Source organism: Diadema antillarum, unplaced genomic scaffold, assembly GCF_040938485.1.
Source record: "Diadema antillarum isolate AM-2024a unplaced genomic scaffold, OU_Dant_1.0 seq00000791_RagTag, whole genome shotgun sequence".
NCBI classification, from domain to species: Eukaryota; Metazoa; Echinodermata; class Echinoidea; order Diadematoida; family Diadematidae; genus Diadema; species Diadema antillarum.
Genome location: NW_027271678.1, coordinates 80112 through 103220, shown reverse-complemented (window position 1 = coordinate 103220; position 23109 = coordinate 80112). Strand labels below are relative to the sequence as shown.

The 23109-nt window shown below is 37.1% G+C and overlaps 1 protein-coding gene across 1 annotated transcript in view; it reads right to left on the bottom strand.

The window, feature by feature from the left end:
* LOC139739223 (rho GTPase-activating protein 5-like) overlaps window positions 1–23109 on the bottom strand; it is a 112285-nt gene that overhangs the window by 24934 nt on the left and 64242 nt on the right. Inside the window, exons 27-29 of the mRNA XM_071649841.1 lie at window positions 20646–20759; window positions 10794–10865; window positions 1899–2042 (exon numbers count right to left, since the gene is read on the bottom strand). Coding sequence (XP_071505942.1) covers window positions 1899–2042; window positions 10794–10865; window positions 20646–20759 — 330 coding nt within the window. The remainder of the gene's footprint in view (window positions 1–1898; window positions 2043–10793; window positions 10866–20645; window positions 20760–23109) is intronic.

The window sequence follows — 23109 nt, the reverse complement described above, 5'->3', positions numbered from 1 at the left end:
TCCCCTGTATAACAAGCTACTTGTTGTGGTTTTTATGTCCTTGCTGTGATTAGGTTCCGTTGAATGATAAGTTGGATAACATGTTTATGCTGTGCAACAAGGTACAGCTATTGTCTAGATGGTTTTTTTAATAAGTCCCTGTCATAGCACAGTTTTTCTGTGTAACAGACAAATTTAATAGTCATGGCTTTTTATGTCCTCATCATAATGAGGTTCCGTATACAACAAGGACACAGTCATCTTTTTAGGACCTCAAAATGAGGTTTCTCTGTCTAACAATTACGGGTAACTGTTATGATTATCTACATGTACATCAGTTCTGATCTACATGTACATTGTACAAGTTCAACTGAGTGCCCAATTGTTTAATTGTGCTGTCAACCTTATCACACCACTTCGCATCACTACACGCAACTACACAGAGACGCCAACTCTTGTTTTCGACGGGAGATCTCCCGCCGAAAACCCATTTTTGCAAAATCTCCCGTTCTCCCGCTTGAGATTTAATTTCTCCGCCCTGGCTCTGTGTCTCCCGTTAGACAGGATTTCTTACTTATTGCTATTGTTTGTTGAAAAAATAAGCCTTAGATAGCACGAGAGAGCATCTAGAACTCTAGGAACTTCTCGCTTCGTACACATCAACTTGGAGTCTCCCGTTTGCTAGGGGTTTCAGGCGGGAGAATCTCCAGATCAGATGGTGCTTGGGGTTGGAGTGATCTCTGGCTACATGATATTGTATAACTGAACTTAGCTACTCTGATTACTACATGTACATGCAGCTACTCAACTACTCTGAAGTACATCTGTACAACAGAACCTACATACATGTAGTTGTATGTCTAGTGAAATCTCACTATAGCGAGGTCGCATGTGGCAAGATACATCTGTATCTGACATAATGAAGCAGTTTTACAGATCCTATTCCTTCTATAATGCTTCTGATTTTATCCCTGATATAACAAGATGCCTGATATAACAAGGAAATTTCAGCCAGTCCCAAACAGCTTAAACATGGCTCCCCTGTATACATTTTGTATGATGTAGTCATGTCTAATCTTGTGAAATTAATTTGGTGCCTAGGCACTTCGCTTACGTTGCTACACTTTTTAATCAGCATTCAGTAAATCTCTTCAAACTTGTGAAGAGATCATGTTACGGTGTGGTAGAGTGCACACTCCGCTCTCTTTGAGAAGGTTTAGGGTTCTAGTCCCACTGTGGCACTTGTGTCCTTGATTGCAACCCTGTACAATATCCACAACGCTCCTCTCTACACAATGTCAGATATGAGCACCCGGTAGAAGACAGACTATGAATCTATTACCGTACGTGTATACGCCAAATATTTCGCAAGGTTGTTATTTTCGCACCTTTTGAAAGCCATGTGCTATTCGTGAATTTAAAGACACAAGAAAATATTGACTCTGATCTCAACATGAATGCGATGTGCTCGCATACATTTTTCCTTTCAGTACCGTACTTCTACTTTGCATATTAAACGACTCGCAAAATCGTTGGGAATCTCCATTCATGAATAATTGGACTCCCTAAATATATGTCCTATACAGTAGCTTGTTCCAACCTTTCTTTGGCGGGGACTTAGCAGGAATATGCTGCTTCTGGTGTAGGCGGGGGTTAAAAGTAGAGTTCTCCGTCACGGAGAGAAAAAAAAAGATAGTGATACTAACCCTCCATCTCTTCCTCATCTGCCATTGTTTCCTTTCCCTATCTTTCTCTTTCTCTATAGACTCACTAAATATATATTGTATACATTGTTGAGTAGCTTGTTTAACCCCTTCTGTGCATGGGACTTAGCAGGGATATGCTGATTCTGGTGACGATGGGGGTTAAAAGCAGCGTTCTTCGTCATGGAGAGAAAAAAAAAAGATAGTGATACTAACCCTCCATCTCTTCCTCATCTGCCTCGGCTTCCTCTTTCTCTATCGGCTCGTCCGGCACCAGGACGCTGCCGCGGGTCAGTCCCGGGAGCTTCCACTTCTCGTGGAGACCGTGGACCACTGCGGTCAATAGGGAATCACCGGTCACTTTTCCAAGGGAATACACAAAGGCAATTCCAGCATTACAGGCCAAACCAATTTCTTTTCTTCGCACTTTCGTCACTTCAGTTTGTTTTGTTTTCGTTTTTTATTTTGTGTTTATCTAATGAGCTATTCAGGCCAGCACATGAAACTCAGTCAAATTCATTCAATTTTTTTTTCTTTTTTAAATCCAATCAAGTTCACGTTGTTGATAATCATAAAACAAATGAACAAGCAAACAATAGAAAAACAAGACCAAATCCTCCAAACAAAACAAAACACAAACAAAAACTGATACCTAACATATTTTGCTATACCAGACTGGATATCGATGAACTCGTTCAATGCACCTGGCAACAGAATCCATGTATACAATTGACATAAAATGAAGTGTGTTATTAACCAGGCTCAAAGGTTATTGCTTCTAAAAAGAAATCAATAACTAAATAAATGAAAACATAAAAAAATCATTTAAGATATGCTGCTGAAAAAAAAATAATCAAAAGATTTGTTTCTTCTTTTAAAGCAGCAGAGCTTTTCATTTCAGAATTTTATCATAATTTTTCTACTTTTTTGTTTTAGTTTTCATGAAAGTGACTGAGCGTGCTGACAAGATGGATTTGGATTAATAGCTCCAGTGGCAACCTGTGATGCTTGAACGGCCTGTGAAGTACTAGAATGTGAGATGCAATAGCGCCCCCGCTTGGCATGTGAAGTAACCCATCAAGTCCCAGAGACTTAATTCATTGGTTTGCTGCTGTAGACTTCCATCGATATCATTTACACTATTTATCAGAAGTTTCCATAAGGCAGAGACAAAAATTATCTCAAATTTTAGCCCTTTGTAGCTCAAACATAATTGTTTTGGTAGCAACATTTTCAATATAACTTCTTAATTGCTTCACAATTACTTCTAATAACTTCTAGTAATTTCTGACACTAATAATTCCAAATAATAATTAACTTCCAACTTCATACAGCGAGTCCTAAATTGGCAATACAAACTTCATTTCCTTTTTTGTGGTCCGAGTCTCTTCAAATATAATGAATACAAAAAATCCAATAGAATTTCTTTGAAACACAAGATATGCAGTGAAATTCAGTGTTGCCAATTTACTAACACTATCCATTCCTGGAGCCAAATGTCCTCCAAGACTTCACGGCCTGCTTCTCTACAGAAGTAGTTAATTTAATAATTTCCATCTTATCTCTGTCTAACAACCTTTATAAGACACTGGTATTCAATAAAATGTTAGTTTTGAGTTGCCAATTTGAGGTGCTAATAAAATTTTGAGTTGCCAATTTGATGATTACCAGACAATAGTTTATGCAGCAAATATATCCCAAGGACTTGATGGGTTACTACTACAGCATGGACATCCACAACCTGTTATGATTTGCAAGGGTATGCGTATAAGGAATGGTGGTCCAAGAATGATTTGCCAATTTGCGGATGTCATGAGACTTTCAATGATTTCACACTTGTTTTTTTCTATCTTTTTTTAAATTCTGCTCCATTTTATTCATTCATTTTATATTTTTTGCTCAATTGCAGGAGAGGCGCACTATTTCGGGACTGCTTGATAGTGCCCCAGAGCAAAAAACACGGTGATTAAACATTTTCGGCACATGGAATTTGTGAATGTTTTGCATGGCATGACGTGAAGTAATGCAACACACAAAGGTATGTATGGTTAAATTTTGATGTCTGTCTCTAGGAGACGAGTCATGACCACAGCAACAGTAAGGTCAAAGGTCAATGATCTGGAATATCTTTCAGTGAAAGCCTTTCAAGTGCAGTGCAAGAAAAGGCAATTTCCTTTCAAAACATGAATTGTTTTGGGTCAGTTATCTGCAGTCCATATTATAGATTTTTTGAAAAGATTTTCAGGACATCCAATAATAAAAAAATATGCCACCGGCACCCTTCAGGCGGAGGCATAAAAATGCTACCTCAGATCAATGGCCTCAGAAAGACAAAAATTCCCATTCTAGTACTTCCAAGTATTTCCATGGAAAACAGTGACCTTTTACTACTGCGGGGAGACACTTTACAAGAACCAGTCTCTCATGGAACATAATGCCTTTTGTAACGTCTTTTAGAAGCAAGAAGGTTGCTGGATCCCTGGACTTCCCATTAAACACATCAGCAACCTTCTAGCTCCAAAGCGCAACTTCTACATGTTTTGTTTTGTTTTCTTTTCTTTTATGGGGGGGGGGGGGCGGTGTAAAGGTCGGGATGGGAAGGACCTACTGGTCAAAGTATTGGCAATCAAGCAAAGAGGGTCTTTATTTGGCAGCAGGCAGAAATATTGGCATTCGCAAAAGAAACCAAGCCAAGCTTTGCCATGCAATAATCCCTCACTCTCTTACAATTATGATTTCATTATCTTCTAAGCCCCTTTTGTTTATTTCTTCTTCTTTTTTTCTTCCCGACTTCACTTCATTATTCAACACACTCGGGGCGTACGTCAGACAGAACCTTGTCATAAATGGCAGCGACCAAAAGAAAACAAAATTGAACAGACCTTGAGAGAGAGTCAACTATAAAGGCGGTTTGTAAACAATTGATGCAGTGCAGGGCTGCTAACATTCAAACACCAAAATCGGGTGAAGTTCCATAGAGAAATCAGGAAGATGCAAGTACGTAATATGCATCTCAATTGACGAAAGCAATTCCCAAATCTTTGTATTCCTGTATCACGACATGCACAGATCTCTAATTTCAAACAAAATCTGATGCAATAAAGTTTGTTCTGTAGCAGCAAGATAAAACAAAATTGAAATGAATAAATTGGGATTTTCAAAGACCATGCATTCAGCACATGCAGCAGCAGTAGAACATTTCTGCAAATGTATTGAAATTATTATATTTTTCCCTAAAGCCTGGAAATGAAGCATTTTATTCACCTGCTCCCTCATTTCAATTTTCTTAGGCAGCAACTCACTCAGCATTCACCAGTTGGTGCTAGGTGGGGCAAGCCTGGAGGCAAGCTTTGTGTCTGATTAGGCAACCTCTTGTGAACAAAGCATGCACAGAATTTGAATACATTTTGGAGACAGTTTATTGGCTCCTACCACAGATAAGACTAAACTACAAACGAAGCATTAAAATAGAAATTGCCGACTTTTTGCTTTTTCCTGCAAAACAATCCTGAAAAAAATAATAAAAATGATAAAAGGAAAAGTGTAAGCATTTGCCTCTCCTCTACTATTCTTGTTTGCTTGTTTGTTTTTGGTTTTTTGTTTTTGTTTTTGTTTTTCATCTGGGACTGTCAGGATGAAAGTGATATCTTTTTTTTTAATATCAGGTTTAAAGGTGCACAAACCAAGGACTCTAGAGGGCGCTGTTGAATAACCTGATAATTGCCACACTCTTCCATTATGAAGATCAGTGATGTTAAGCTAGTTAATTGTCATTTAATGTAATTCATGTATGAAAATGCATGTTGTCACGGCTAGCTAGCGTGCTTCTGGAAGCAAACTTGTCTTTGAAGGATCCGAATGTAGTAGGCATACTCATTCAGGAACGATACAGTAGCTGAATCAAGAGCCAACCTGAAATTATCATCATCTTGACCATTTTCGAGGTACTCACCGTACGAATCAGCTTTATTTGGACATTTGTGATGTCATAAATAAGTTAGCATGGGTTTAGGTAAGAGCGCCCTCTTGAGTCCTAGGTTTTATGTAGCTTTTAAGAGCGCCCTCATAAGTCCTGGGTTCATGTACCTTTAATGTGATTCTCACATCTGATTAATATGATAACTAAACTCACACTACTGCAAATGAGTTTAAGACATTGCCTTCATTGAAGCCAAAGAATTTCTTTAAAAATGTTTAAAGCTCCTAAAATGGCAGCAGCAAATGTCATGCTTTGCTTTGCGAAGCAGTCTGGGAGTGTTTTGTCGCATTTTTGTTTTCATGCAATAGCTTCTTCGTTGAGAAAAGATTTTGTCGGACCCCATCTCAAAGCAACATCAATGACCTCAGAATTCATATAAGTAAAAAAAAAAAAAGTCACAACTACAGAAAAAACCAACCAATCATCACTTTGGAAAGTTTTGTCACACAAGCAATATATCAACTCAATTAATACACAGACAGCATTGGTGAAGTCTCTTGTAAGTGACGCTAAATCATTTATTGGCAGAATTTATGTATGCTGCCAGTTCGACACATGACGAATAGGAGCGTCTTTTTCAACTTGGCGAACATAACTTTTTTTTCCTTTCCATCTTTCTCTCCTTTTTTTTTGCATGTATCTTTCACGCAGCTGAGAGGAAAAAGTATTATGAAAAAAGTCAGGTGCTTTTGTAACACGATGAAAGTGAACATATGCACAATCCTGCCAAGTTTTTACATACATGTATGATGCTCCATTAATGTGCTGTGTGCTGATTGAAATGCCCTCGCTTTACGTACAGTGAGAGCGCGACATATTGTTGAAATGTAGGAGGGAAAAGAATTCCTTAGGTCATATGGCCAACTGAAGAACAGTGGCATTATTCCGTTTTCCAGAAACAAAGCTTACATTTCCTATGACTACTCTTCAGCAGCTTAAAATAGGGTGTGTGGGTTTTTTTTTTTTTGGTTTTGTTTTTTGGTCTATATTGTTTGGGTAGATGTTAACCCCTGCTTTTTTGTTCTTTTTTTTTCCCGCAGAACACACTAATCACAACGGTAAAAATTCCGCACCAACACTATTCATTATTGAGCGCCCGTAAGGCATTGATTTGGAATTGTATCATGTAGGTTCTACAGTACATTCACAGACTATCAACAAATTGACGATAAAATGTGTTTACACCTTAATTTTCTTTTTGGAAATAAGCATGGAAAGTAAAGACACAAATACTAACGCTATAAGTCTGATTAAGAGATGTATTTAGTTGCTGTCCCCAAAAACTTCTCTCCGGTCCCAACAACTTTCACATTAGTTTGTTTTTTTTTTTCTGAAGCATTTACAGTAGTATACGAAACTACCAATAAAATAACCTTTCTACTGCTACAGTAACTACTTCTGCTTCACCTGCCACTATCACTGTATTACTAGTGCTACAACTATTGCTGCTACCAATACAATACTACTACTACAACTACTACCAATACAACTATATGTAACACTGCTATCATTACCATTACTACTACTTCTACTACTACTACTGCTACTGGATTTGTATACAGCATAGACGCTGTCCAGGATAATTCTCTATGTGCTTCACATCTTCATAACACTTAATAATACAACGTAGATAATTTTTAAAAATTGAATGGCTTGTGTACAGTAAAGAAAAACTTTATTACATCGATAATTACAAAATAAAAGGAAGCTGCAATTACTGCTATATTTCTACTACCACTATAACTTTTTTTACAACTATCATTATTAAAAACAAAATTTAATTTGTAATACCATTGAACATCTTATTCACCAAGCACTCAACTACCACTGAATTAGCACGGAGACCTAGAAATAAAGATTCTGGCACCTACAAATGTAAGTCTAACTCCACTATTTGTTTTCAACTTTTATTCTTTGTCTACTTTCTTCAATCCTTTCTCTCTCTCTCTTTCTCTTTTTTTCTCCTGTCCTTTGTACACTGTGCACTCACTTTCACTCAATCTTTATCAATTTTTACTTGCATGCACTTATCATTTTTACATAGTACATTGTACATTACTATTTATATTTCATTTTTAAAATCATGAGATATGTTTTTAAGGGAAACACAAGTTAATTCTAGTCAATCCCTCTCTAGCCTAACCTCAGACAAGTGGCTGGTGTCAATCTGGTTGTGTATGAATCATAAATATTAAAGTAAAAACTGTAATGCAATACACATTCACACCAGAAATCATCTCAAAATTTTTCAAATCGTTATTCTGTCTAAGGAGCCAGTCTCATGGAGATGTTTGCAATTACCTCCTGCTATAATAAATGCAATTACTGTAAAAGTGGATATTTTCGCGCAACTAATTTTTCGCATTCGTCCGGGTAAGAAGAGTTTCACATGATTTTAATTCTGCGGAATCAAGACATCAACAACTGGAACATATGGCAAGCAAAAATATTTGCGTACTTTTATTTTTGCGCTAGTTTCTGGTTGCGCGAAATGCGTGAAAATTTCAACAACGCAAAAATTTCCACTTTTACAGTAGTACGGCAACAGCTAGGAAACCACTGGCCAGTTGTTGGTATCTGAAACCGTTTTCACATCATCTCCGATCAGTTAATCTTAACATGTCTCTCCATGAAATGCGCCCCGCCCGACACAACAATCTCCAACATGTGAGAACGCATTAGCGGCCCTCTACCGTCTACTACAACGTATTCAGTGATGCATTGATGGCTGACGCATATTACTTCAGTCTGGAAAGAGGCTATAAATGGCAAGCACACACCAGGCTAGACACTCTAATTAGTCGCAACATACATAAAATGTGTGAGTGTGTGTGTGTGTGTGTGTGTGTGTAGGCTATAAGCAAGCAGATGGGCTACACTCCTGCTGATGACGCAGGCACTGCGTGTTTGATGAAGACTCGTACAAATGATAATATCATGAATATATTTATACTACATGGTCTACATAAATACTGGTTGGTGATTGGTCATATTACAATCATGTGACTAATGCAGCGAAATGTAAATTGCTGAATTCCACGCACTGACGTCACAGCAAGTAAGGTAAATCCGGAATTTGACTCGGTGCGGATGGGGTTAGAATGAAATATGTGTGCAATATACTTTATGTTGCACATGTATACATGTACATTGTCAAGTCCATATAACAAAATATTGCCTTGTCGATGCTTATGTTTCCTTAGCATTGCACGCATCAGGGAAATATAATCTTTTTCAGAAAATATAATTCCAGGGAATGACAAGTGTCATATTACACCTCTACAAAGACAATATTTGTATAATCAATACAATTTTTGTGGAAAGCTTGGACACTAAAGGAAGTAGCTACATGAGACTGTTAACGAGTCGTATCATGCGGTGCATTCAGTCATGTGGCGAAAAAATGCAATCGGGGTGGGAATAACTATGGCAACTAATGGTAAACACAACATCAACAAGGCACCTCAATCATTCCACATTCTATCAAAGTTCTGGAGAAACCAATGACAGGATTACTGAACTCTTTCTGTTAAAATTGTTTGTTTTTGGCATTGTGAATGTAATCTTTATAATCACTCATATCAAATTATTATCATAAGTATTATTAGAAAAAGTAGTAAAATTAGTTTTACTAACACCAACATCATCCTCATTCATATCGTCATCACTTTCTGTTAACACTTAAGCACTGCCATTATTGATTACTGTTGAGACTATTGCCATTATTAGATATTTTGCCATCATTACATAGAATTTTCTTTGAGATACCAATCATTCACATTTCTAGGCAAAGATGCACCAAATGGGCCAATCAAGTACCATTTGATTTTCACTACTGGCCCTTATTTGTTTTATGAAAAATTCAGACAGTTCTTACACCTCATCAAACTGAAATATTCAGCGACCATATCCTTTCCTATCGCTCTAGTTTACCCAATTTAACCCGTTGAGAGCAAGCTGATTTTGCTACTTAAACGTTTCCCATAGCCACCTGCCATAGTATATTAGGGACCACTCTTCAAGGGGGTTAATATGGGGAAGGAAGTAATAAGGAGTGGGTGTATCATTTTCAGTATGCAGGCTTCTATTACACAACCACGATGCGCACGCACAAAATGTATGATTTCAAATACATGGTGTACTCTAAAACTACGTTACAAAAGAACAAACAAAGAAATAGGCAAAATGGAAATAAAAGTTTGAATGTTTCTGCTTTCTACTTTGGGTGCAGTACACGTGTGTATGACATGTGAAGCTGCGGTGTGAGCATTAATAACCAGCAAATGAATAATAACCATAATAATAATAATAAGGATAATAATCACAATAATGATAATAATGATACTAATAAAAACAAGAATACAACTAACATTCATTGACATCATACCCTATAAAAGTAATATTTCTAAACAGTTTAACTACTGAGTAGTACATGTACAATTATCACTATGAGTCTACGTAATCATTGTTTTCATTGTTGTTGCATTTATTATTATTGAATTAGATTCCTCATCATCCTGACACCCAACGCTGACACTAACATCCTCATCCCCATGACAACGATTGACATTAGTTGAAGATAAGAAAATGTGCTTTACATTTACAGTACGAAACCTACAGAGACCAGTGTCTCCCATTTTTAACAATTTACAAAGACTTCACCTATTCATTTTTTTTTACATTTTCCCCTCATCCTACTAAACTTCTCACATCTATCATTCAATTTGAGTCTATGTCTAAATGTTTCTACTTATCAAAATCTCAATAGCCATCTACATCCTAGTCCTAATCCCAATTCTTGTCTTAGTCTGTCCTCAGCTTAATCTCTTTTATCAATCTCATCTCATTGCTTTCTCACTTTGTGTATCAAAAGCTTGACCCTAATCCTTACCTTAGTCTACGCTTCCAGCTTACTATGTAGTATTAGTATTAATCCTAATCCTAATCCCAATCCTTGTCTTACTCTGTCCTCAGCTTTATCTCTGTTATCATTCTCATCTCATCACTTTCTCACTTACTTGAGTATGCTAAAAGCTTAATCCAAACCCTCACCTTAGTCTACCCCTCCATCATATTATGTAGTATTAATTTGAATCCTAATCCTAATCCTAATCCTAATCCCCATCTCTCACCTGATGGATCTGCAGGGCTCCTGGGTCCTGGGGTGGAGGTCTTGGGCTCTTTGTTGACCGCTGCATAAATACCTGTGAGAAGGAGAGAGTTCAGACAGAAGAAAAAAAGCTTCATGCCGTGAATTCCACACCCTGACCCTTTCTCCAGAGGAGCTGTGCATCCCTCCCCCTTGATTGGGTGGGGATCACCTACCGGTATATTTTGCCCCCCCCCCCCCCCCCCTTCTGACTACTATAAACTGTGCCTCATTGTTGAATTAGCAAAAATCTTAACCAAACAGGGGACCTCCACTGATCTACATTCAGTAGATCTTCTATTGGGTATACTTCTTTTTGAGGTGATGCCCACTCGACAAACGAATCTGCATGGATCAAAATTCTGCAGAATTTGAGTCTCTAAGTTATTTGGTAGGACCTCACGTATGTCAGCTAAATGCCTGCATTTTTAGAAAGGAGAATTTTTGACAGTCTTTAAATGGTTCCTCAACATCCCTTGCAACACTGACAAGTATACAGTGTACATCGAATATGCAAGAAGAAAATAAATATTCTATGTAAAAAAAAATAAAAACAACGAATACATTGACACTGGATGCACAGGAAACCAGCTAATATTTTGTACCTAAAAATTGGATATTAATGCTCATGAGAAAATCAGAGGTTACCAGAAAATATTTTGGTATGAAGTAAACACCATATACAGATATAACATTATTGTCTTCCACAAATGCAATGCATGGCAGCAGACTAGTGAACATATTGCTGAATACTTACCATACTTACCCAAAACCTGCAAGAAGGGAAAATATACTGTGTGATGGTCAAATAACGAGCATAGTTGACAGTTGTGTTAGTCAAAAACAAAACAAAAAAAAAATGTTAGCAGAGATGAAATGTTGGATGTGGAACTACATCAGCCTGGGATAGGTACAATGATAACGAAATACATCTGTGATATACATGTATGCCAGTGCTGCATAAAACACTCGTCTGATTACTCAATGTGAGAAAGACATCTCAATTCACTGTTGGACATCTTGGTGGCCGCATTGTTTTTACTTTTAAAAGGAAGCCACCGTTTCACAGCGTCTTAGTTTCTTCATCTCATGATAGTACAGCCTATCACGATGCACCACACACAAATAATAAATTCAACATGTGAAATCATGCACTCGCAGCCGACGTTCTTATCGAAGAACGAAAGTGGGCGCGCAGATATTGGGTTTTTTTTTTTTTTTTTTAGTGTGAAAAGATCGAACAAAGTAGATTCAAGTCAGTTGCGGTCATTTGCTTGACATACGTAGTACAAATACTTGGCAGTGAACACATAACGTCATCAATGGTGACAAACTTGTAGACAGGCTAGAAAACCCAACCACCAAACACTGGGAATATTGAGGATGGACAAATAACAAATAATGACAACTGATTCAAATCTACAGTTCCAAAGACTTTTTCCCCCCTCACCATTTTCCATTAGAAGCTACCATAGATGATGAATCTTACACAGGGCTTCCATCCTCTGCAGAACCAGTTACTGCATAAGCCATATATCAAGCTAGAAGTGTAAGTTTTCATGATTCAGATGAATTCAGACCTACAGCTTCAAAGACAACCCCCCCCCCCAACAATTTCATATCAGAAGCTACCATACATGAATCATCTAATACATGGCTCCGTTAACACAGGGCTCCTAACTTTTACAGGACCAGTTACTGTATACAGTAGTTGTATATGCCATATATTTAGCAAGTGTAATTTTTTTTTTTTTGAATCGGGACTTTCTACTATTTTGGGAGCGCTATGGTTACATTCGCGATCGTGGAGTACAGTATTCCTGAACGGAGAAATATATGTGTGCACATGCCATTCGTGTCGGGATCAGAGTCAATATTTATGTGTGTTTTTAAATTGGCGAATAGCACCTGACTTAATACTATTTCAAATTTGCAAAAAAAAACCTCAAGAAATTTATAAAAACCTTGCAAAATATACAGCGTACAGAGTGTAAAAATTGAGCCTAATTCGGGCTGTCTACCTACATGCATACAACAATATCATTTAGATTTTAATGTGTAGGTCTCATACAGAAGAAAAAAATAACAAAACCATATAAACAAACATCCTTTTTAAACAGAGCTGGATAATAAGAGACATCGGTTGCTAATGTAAGTACTTCTTTACATACTTCTCTAGTAGACATTTTTCAAGCTCTCCACCACTAACATTTTAAAATTCTGCAGCTTCTTTCTGAAAATTCTACTGATATATGAATGTATATAGAAATATCCAAAACAGCAGAGCACCACCAATAAATTAAAATATACATAAATAAAAACCAAGCAGAATACAAGCCAACTGTGGGATACAGCAAACACCACTTTCATTGAAAGCTTTTTTTCCCCACACACCCAATTTTTCATAACATTTAAGCACCCGAGACCTCTTGCACTAAAAGATGCAATTAAACATAACTGAGATAATCAAACATAAGTCAGGTATCACCCAATCACGATTGAGTTATTTTAGACTTATGTTCGATTTTTGGAGTTATGTTTGATCTCAAATTTTATGTAACAGAGCCCTGGGTGGTGTTTCACAAAGCTGTTCTTAAAGTTACGAACGATTTGAGAACGACTGGTGAACAGTTCTGATGTGCTATACTTATCAGAATTGCACCAGTCGTTCTTAAGTTTGTTTGTAACTTTAAGAACAGCCTTACAAAACACCCCCCCCCCCCCCCCCCCCCACAGGATGTCATAACTTCCCACTATTCTCAAAGCATGTCAAACAAAGACCAGTAAAATACAAAATGTCAGCCCACATATAATGTATGCAATGCCCATATCTTCCTTTGAGTAATATAAAACAAATCAGAAAAAGGAAAGCAATAGAATGCAAGCTTTTATATATCTATACCTAGTAAGCTTAACTTCCAATGAAATACACAGCAGCAAATAACTCTACCATTAGTTCCTACAAAATGAAAAAACAGAAAAGGAAGAATAGCAGCCCCCCAACAAAAAAGAAAAGAAAAAGGTAAGAGCAGTCACTCCAAACATACATTATTGTAGCAGCAATTTGTATATTATTTGTACATGTAAGAAATAGACAGACTGAACCCTTATGAAGTCAAAGAAAATTCAGGTAATAAGAAATTACATTCTATGTGATGCTGCAATGTTTTTGCATTAACAATGCCATTTGTATTTAAATAGTGCCTATTCTTGCTTAGAAAGATCCAGGACCTGCATTTCATAACTTTATAATCGGATATCACAATCTTGTAGTTTTGAGACTCTCCTTTTGTTTTTTTATTTTAGTCTCTCTGTTTCAAAAGGTACTGTACTTGTGGTTTAATTTTTCAAGGGTATTTGCCAACTTAATGCAGACATTATCAAAGACATATTATCTTGCCTTGTTTAATGTATTCATTGAAATTTCTTCTGTTTTATTTAATAAGAAGTCAGAAGAAACTAATATCCCAAATGTCTTGTCCAACTTTAGCATGGATTACTTATGTTACTGGAAATATTTATGCAGCTATCATATGGCCAAACAAAGATAGAAAAAAAAGAGAAACACATAAGAAAGCTACAAAAGTATGTAATAAATATCAAAATGGTTAAAGAAAACTAATTTCAAAAGAATTCAACATAATATCTGGCTTATTCATATCATTATTTGCGTATCAATAAAAGGGCATAAAGACATCCTCAACAAATGAAAAAAGAAATAAACATAAATTCACACACACACACACACACACACACACACACAGACACAATCAAATCATTCTAATCATCACAAACAAATAAAGGAAAAGGTACAAAGGAAAAGAAAAACAAATAGGCTGTAGCTCTACTTAGATATCTGCAAATTTGCCCTCTTTGCAAACCAAAGACAAAACAAAAACTGTCACCCCCCTCCAACTAAAAAAATATGCAAGGTTTTTGTTTGTTTGTTTGTTTGTATGTTTGTTTGTTTGCTTGTTTGTTCATTTTTCCTCCACCATACCACATCATAAACAAACTTTAAGCCAAAGATATTTCTAAACTCAAGCAAACCCAAACTATATCTCTCCTTAACAAGAAAAGTGAGGAAAAATATTACATTATATAATTATCATTCTAAATTCTTCCATGAAAGCTTCCTACAATTTGTACATACACCAGCTTTGATATCAATTGTTGAGTCTGTTCACCAGGCAAGAGTCAGGCTGCAAGATAAAATCTTTGCTATTTTGCTATAAAGTTTTGCTAGAGTTAGCGACTTTACAAGCGTTAGAAACCGCAAGCAGCTGCGATTTTGACATCGAAATCAACACAAACCGTCATTGTTTATGTCAAGTTGTCTGGTAGCACCTTTGGGCGGGCGACTCTTATCAACTACGGCATAAAGGTCCTCTGTGTTAGGAACTGAGGGGGAAAAGAATGAGTTAGTGAGTATGGTTAGAGTGCGAGCTCTGCGAGATGCCACAGTTTATTACGATCATTCCAGGGATGATTCCGATATGGGATTGTGATGAGAATTCGAGCTGAATGACAAGATGGAGAAATCTGTCTGTTTTAATTTTCACCATCAGGGAGTTTACCAGAAATTTATACCAGTCCTGGTAATTCCTCTATGAAGATATACTGTTAAACCAGAGATATTCATGGCGTAAAATTATCATGAATTACAGCAGACGGCAGGATGAAATTTTCATGAATTGCCAATAGCGTACAGCGTAGACAATAACTTTCACATGCATTTTAATTTTGCTAATCTTGGCTCTCGTGAAATATGTGAACTTACAATGCACGCAAAAATGTCTGGTTTTACAGTAACCATGATTGTGGTCAAAAAGAGACCACCAAGGACTCGATGGAAGAGATGCTATTCGTAGCCAAAAATATTCATCAAAAAAAAAACAAAAAAACTTGGTGTCTATTTTGTTGAACTACAAACTTTGCAGGAAGCACACATGAGTAGAGGTGTGTAATGGTGCAATGATATTTTAACCAGATAATGATTGCAACTAACATCAGATTGAGCAAAATCTACAGATATAATTTCACAAATGGGATGTATTCCATAGAACTGACATCTAAAAGTGGGCAAGTTTGATTGAAATGGAACCACTACATTTCAGCGTATATCAAAAAAAGAATTAAAGAAGACCTCAACATGATTTTCAGATTTTTACATTTGAACAACTATAAATTAGTTATTACGAGGACAGAGTTTCAGAATTTGCGATAATTGGGATGACGAATAAAAAAAAATTCAAAATTTAGAACAAATTGCAATGAAAAAGGATGATGACATGGCAGAGTCACCATAAGAATGCATGAGTTGGGGCTCAAGGAAGCAGAACAAAAGAAGAAGGCATGCATAGATTATACACAGGTGAACTCGCAAGATAGCAGTATTGTAATGGAATTACACTGCTACATTTCTGAAATATGTGAACCTCCTATGTCATCATCCTTGTTCAGTGTAATTTGTTCTAGGCTTTTAAAAGTATTGTTTCTCTGCTCAAGAACCACAATAAATTCCACAAATGTATACATGGAGTGGTCGATTTACGTACTACATGTTGTGAAAGTATGAAAATCGTCTGGAATGTCCCTTTAGCACTTGATGTTTGTGGTTTGTCGTAATGGCTATTTGACAGTATTGAAAAATGTCTGGGAGAAAGGGCACTGAGGTAGAATTTCTCTTTGGTAGAACTTCGCTTTACATATTTGTAGTTATCAGTTATGAATGGATTGAATGAAAAGCATTTTTTATTTCATCGGATAATTTTTGTCTTGAAATGAAAACGAACCCGGTTCGGAAACGAGTCTCTGCCCAGTGGCGGGAGCGGACGCCCTCGTCGAACGTTTGTCGACAACAGCGTACAATTCCTCTGCGAAACAAAGTTTGCAAACACTGGTGTTTACATTTAAGTCAAATGACAGGTGAGTACTTTCAAAATTTGTGTTACATCTTAGCCAAATCATAGTACTTTCTCTACATCTTTGTGTGTAACGTTAAAAAAAAAAAAACTGACTAAAAATGTACTTGCAAGTGACAGATATGGCACATTAAAAGACTTCATTATTTCCACTTATATTTCAGATTTTGTAATATTTTGGTATCAAAATATGTAGTATGAAACACGACAATGGAGAATGCCATACAGACACTCATGATACACAGTGTACTGAATTGGTACTTAAACAACATTGTGAGTACTCCTAGCATGATATGCTGGAAAGCACTGTATTTGAGCATATCTCTCTTATCCGGCAAAATTGATTATCCGGAGGCCCGCCCCTCCGGACATGGTCGGATAATCGAAGTCCTTCTCTAGAGAGATATATCATCTCTATTCACAAATGCTTTCTTTAAAAATGAAGAAAAATACACAGGTACGATTCTCTTCTAGGCTGACTGCATCACGAATGGATCTTTGGTGTTCTGCTAGGGTTACTCGAGCTACACTTGTTAGAATAGTGGAAGCGGCTAGAATTTCAACAGATCACGAACCCTCATAGCTCATGCCCTGCTGGCTGGTAGCGTCTCTGGACGCGTCCCTCGACTTCCCGCTCTTATCAACTACGGCATAGACGTCCTCTGCTCGAGCTGGGAGAAAAAGCGATGAATACGAGTCAAAAACTGCGAGGCCACGTGCTGGAAATTGATTGGGAGTTGTTCACGTGATATTTTTTTGCAAAGCGGAAGATGATAAGTTACATTATAGCAATAAAGAGCAGGGAGAGCTAAGCTTCTAGTTAGTGAAGAAGGGAGGAAATCGTCAAGCCATACATTGATTTCCTGACACAGATTATGCACTCGCATTAGCAATGGGAAGGATGAATATTGTGCGATGAATATTTGAACCCACCTGTCTAATTTCTACTACCTCATGCAAATGAAGAAGCACATTAATTAACGCCTATATGATGATGACATTAGATAGAATGAAAAGAATGAAAAGATGAACAAAGGCAATTTTTTGACTGTAGGAGCTTCATCAGGGATATTGGTCACACAATTCCTTTAAATAATGTAAAATTACAACAACAAAAAAACACTAATGCAGAGGTTGACAAACTCCATAGCAATCCTGTAATGAGACTGAAATTCATCTTTAGCACAATTTTGATTCCATTTTGAAAAGTAAACAACGGGTGTTCGGTACAACAGAAGGCCAATAAAAATCAACAACATCTTGGGACAAACCCTGTTCGGGCGTGATTCCTTGTCCAGCGGTAGAAGCGCGCCGTCTGGTCGATTGCTTATCGACAACCGCATACAAATCTTCTGCAAATTTCATTTGGGGGGGAAAAAAAGTAAACATCATGTTTCAGCTGGCCAGAAATGGTACCTCTAAAACATGTTGCCAATTTAAGAATCAATTACCCATTAAGGACTTTGGAGGCTTTTGAAATTCTAAAATGTGTTGCCAACTTACGGATCAACTTCCAATTTAGGATTTGGGAGGCTTTTGAAATTAATCTACCAAAACAAATATGAATGACAAAGTGCAGAAATGAAAGAATTTTTGACATAAGATTACATGTATGGTACACTGAAACAGTAAAGAGTGTGGTACATTAAGATATAAAGATAGAGCACCAAACCACTAAGAAATGATTTTTGGACTTGACGAGTCTTGATCTGGCAAAAAAAAAAATTGTTGATTTTTAAAGTTCTTTTTTTTTTGGGGGGGGGGGGTTGGCATAATGGGACCACAAAGGATGTTGAAGAAATCTGTAGGATATTCACAATCTAATAATGATCAATTTAGTTGTCTCACAGGTATGAAACTTATGAACTTATGAGAATCATTTATGGGCTCAAGAAAATGACTGAACGAGGATGGACGAACCCTGCTCGTAAACCAATCCCGGTCCATCGTCGGCAGGTTCGGACTCGGGTTCCGGCTCCCTTTCAAGGACAGCATAAAACACCTCTGTGGTGGAATAAATATTTCATCAAAATATTCCTCCAAGCTCCATCAAGACATTAAAATGGGAGGGCCGTTCACACGGCCAGTGAAAAATCGCACCATTAGGAACTTGATTTAAAATCCTGACTAAGGAAGTCGCATAGAAATATTGTACCAAATAACATCCCTTAGCTGTAGGGTGACATTTTTCTTCTAACTTTGTGTGAGGTTTGCATGACTTTTTGTGACGAGAACACTCCGCGCATAAGAAATTTATGCAATTAACCACTACACACCAGCCTAGTGCTACAATGTCACCATAGTTGGATGAAGCAGTGTTAAGCCCAAGCTAAAAATGTGCAATATTTTGAACTTTGTTATTTTTCATTGCAGTGTGAATGGGGAGTTCTTCAAACATAAATGTAGCAATTTTTAATGTCGCAGTACTTTTACAATGAGAGTGGGCCTACGGTGCACTGTGCTCAACTTACAACCAGATTACAGAGGCAATATCGGTTTGAAATGTGTATATCTTGGGGTGTGGGAGAAAGTGCTTGATTACTTGCGAATCGAATGAGAATTGAATGGGATTTGAATGGGAATTGAATGGAATTGAATGAGATTTGCATGGGAATTGAATGGAAATTGAATGGGAATTGAATGGGATTCGAATGGGAATTGAATAGGAATTGAATGGTACTTGAATGGGAATTTGAATGGGAATTGAATGGGATTTGAATGGGAATTGAATGGGATCTGAAAGGGAATTGAATAGGAATTGAATGAGATTTGAATGCAAATTGAATGAGATTTGAATGGAAATTGAATGGGAATTGAATGGGATTTGAATGGGAATGGAATAGGAATTGAATGGTACTTGAATGGGAATTGAATGGGAATTGAATGGGAATTAAATGGGAATTGAATGAGAATCGAATGCTGCTCACAGTGCAGACTGGATGAAAGCTACTCTGCAACACTGGTATGCAACCTGATGTATCAATTTTATAACATTGTATACTTGACATGAGCATGCAGTTACTGCCACTAATTTGCTTCTATTCACTGCCACTACTTTGTTTCCATTCACTGCATGGCTTCAGACAGTTATGGTACCGTGGCTTCCAATGCTTTTCACATTTCTGTTTCTTTGTACGATGACAGTATCGAGTTTGAGAATCTGTGATGCTAAATGGATATGATGTGCCTCCAAAAATTGTGGCTACTAGCAACATTGCTGGATTAGCATCACCGATAGTGAGCTCTTCAGATATGAGATGCTAAGATTTACAACGTGCCTATTCCCAGGTTGGACAACAGCTGTCTCATGCATGTGTAGAACCAAATTTTTGCCTAGTAGCCATGTCATAAGCGCCGTAGATCTAAAGCTTGCTAAGTACTCTGTATCTAAAGCTAAAAGTATGCAGCTATGATAGTAGTTTTTGTGCCTATAGTATATGATCATGAATTGCATGGTTTTTTCCCCCCTGTGGAAGAGAATTTACTTGTAGCAAGAGATGACAAGAAACTTCACCAACTCTCAGAATTACAAAACTAGGCTGAGTGACTACTGTAAAAGTGGAAATTTTCCCGGTGTTGAAATGATTCAGTGTTTTCCATTTAAAAGCATTTGGTGCTTTACTTTTTTCAAGCAAAACATTACTGATAGAAGAATAAACATCAGATGATATTTCATGAGATGGGGAAAGGGATACAGATACTGAAAGAATAGAAAACCTTTTACCCGCAAGAACGCGTTCTTTTATGGTCATCTTTGGTACAAATGAGTCTCCAAATCACTATGAAAGATGGAGACAGATGAATGGGATGGCTTGAAAAGACTTAGCACACGGCAAGGAGCGAAGAGTGATTTCAAATTCACTTTCTTTTTCTTTTCTTTTTGTAGAAAACAAGAAAAAATTGTACAGTACCGGGGGTACTCTCCGCGTCTGCCTGGCCATACTTGATGCGACCCCCGATGTTGGGGGCGGGCGTTTTCCCGCCGCGAGTTTTGTCAACGGTAGCATAGGTCTCAGAGTAAGTCCCTTATGTGATGGCGAGGAATATAATTTAGAGATACAAGGTCACTTTCTGTCTACACAGCAAAATACATGCATGAAGGTCTACAGCAAACTTGATTATACAACTGATGCACAGGTCTGAGTGGGTTGGTAGAAATCATTGTGTATGTGCATGTACACAATTCCTACTGACCCACAAAGAAAACAGTGGATCATCTGTTTTATCAAATTGGACAAAAATTCACGAAAAAATATGGCTAAACTGTGAGCTGACTACAGCTGAAAGGATACATAGAAAAATCATGCCTCAGGTAATTACTACACACAGAGAATTCAAAATTCCCTAACCCATTTCATAATATTGAATCACACCACCACAAAAGCCTGTGTCTAAAACTTGATCAAGGTAGTGTAGAAACAGGGTAAATACAGGTGTATTATTCAGTGGTATTTCAAGTTGTATGAGGTCAAAGGGTTAAAGGTCATACTTCACTTAAAAATAACAATCTCTAATTGAATAACAAAGAACTAACTCTAGCAAAAGAAACCAAGAACAAAATGTAGGACAGGAAATGAAATAATAACACTTTAGATGCAAAAGAAAAACAAAACAAAACAAAAATGGCTCTACATCACCTCCATACCAAGCAATGTGATATATCATTATCATATTTCGACACATTTTATGCTCAACGGTGCAAACACAGAAAATCTGCACTGGATTAATGTATGATGATGAGTTACATGAAATATAGCGACTTACAGATACAATTACTGTACGGCCTGTAGTTACCTTTATTGTGTATTATAAAACATATTGGGTTTTTATGGCATGCTTGGCTGCCATCCCATTCTGTATATGCCATAAGTTTCACTTTGCCATTTATACTCTGTATTAAATTTGGCTAGTCTTCTGTGGTCCCAAAATCAAAGTCTTAAATGTAGGCACAATACCCGGTATTTGTCTCTTGCAACAGAAATGCATTGAAATTAATTGCACATGTGGGAAAATAACAAGAGATTTCTCTTGAAAAGTGGTCATGCTTGTCGATCACTCCATCACTGTAGTTATCAATCGCGAATTTAACCACTCGTGAAAGTATTTGCTGCAAATTGTTCCACAAGATGTGTTTGGCAATATGCATATGGCATATACAGAATATGAGTTCATTGATGAACTACAATGTACAATTATGTAAGTGCCCTATGGTATGATTTATAATGAAGATGTTTCCGTGACATTCTAGTTTCTGATGCTGTCACTGTCATCGTGAAATAAAGTAAAGAAAGATGAACAGCCACACACACACACACACACACACATTAAGTGGTGGATCTGGAAAGGGGGGGGGGGGGGGAGTCCCTGCAGGTAATCCCTCATTCATGTTCTCTGATGAGTAAAGGAGATATCATGATGTCAGGATGAAGGTTCAGGTAAAGCATCACCAGTCTATTCTAGTTTTCATTAAATCTTTAATCCTCCCTCCCTTCAGTCTGGACACAAACTTGCAGAACTTTGCTCCAAACTTTGCTCTGAGCAACTGTTGGCACAACATCCCACACATTTTGGTTCAAACTGGCTTTCAGGTATAAAAGAAAATATAAACAGCCACCCCCCCCCCCCCCCCACTCCCTTCCTTTCATTTGCACTAGCCTGGTGTAGGCAATGTGCCATGCTAGAATCACTGCCCACACAGATGTGCATATGTGGGACTATAAATCATAAGTGCTGTGAAAATTCATCAGTTCCAAAAGACATTCAAATTAAGAGTAAGTCTGGATTGATAATGACAGGGTGCTGTTTTGAATTAACTTTGCCTGGAAGCAAGACTAATAACATAAAAATTTCACGTTTATTAATTCCATCATATAATGTATATATGGAAAATAATTGTAACATGGCCTTGTAATATATCATAAACTGGAGATTTTCTAGAATTATTCTGGTAGTGAGCTTGGGTGACCAAGGAATATTGCTCATAAACATTGCATTCATTCAAATTTATGACTTGTGAGAAAAAAAACCAACAACAAAGTGGTTATGAGCATGTGATTTTACCTAAATTGAATGTGATGTGTGAAATGAGTTTCTACAAAGACTAGAATCATCAAGGTAAAAAAAAAAATAAAAAAATAAAAAAATTAATGTATACAGGTTGTACTTCTCACAGACCTACCAATCATAACAAGTTACTAATGAAGACTACCTATCTATATAACAATTGTGTTTTTTCTCTCGTAAAATTCCTTCCAAAGTCTTTCAAATTTGCAAAATGAAATAATTTACAAAAATCTCTTAATCTCTCTATCTGATAGATCTTCCTACAAATTTCACCAAGAAAAAAAAGAGGAGCTCCTAACGAGGCACTGTCTA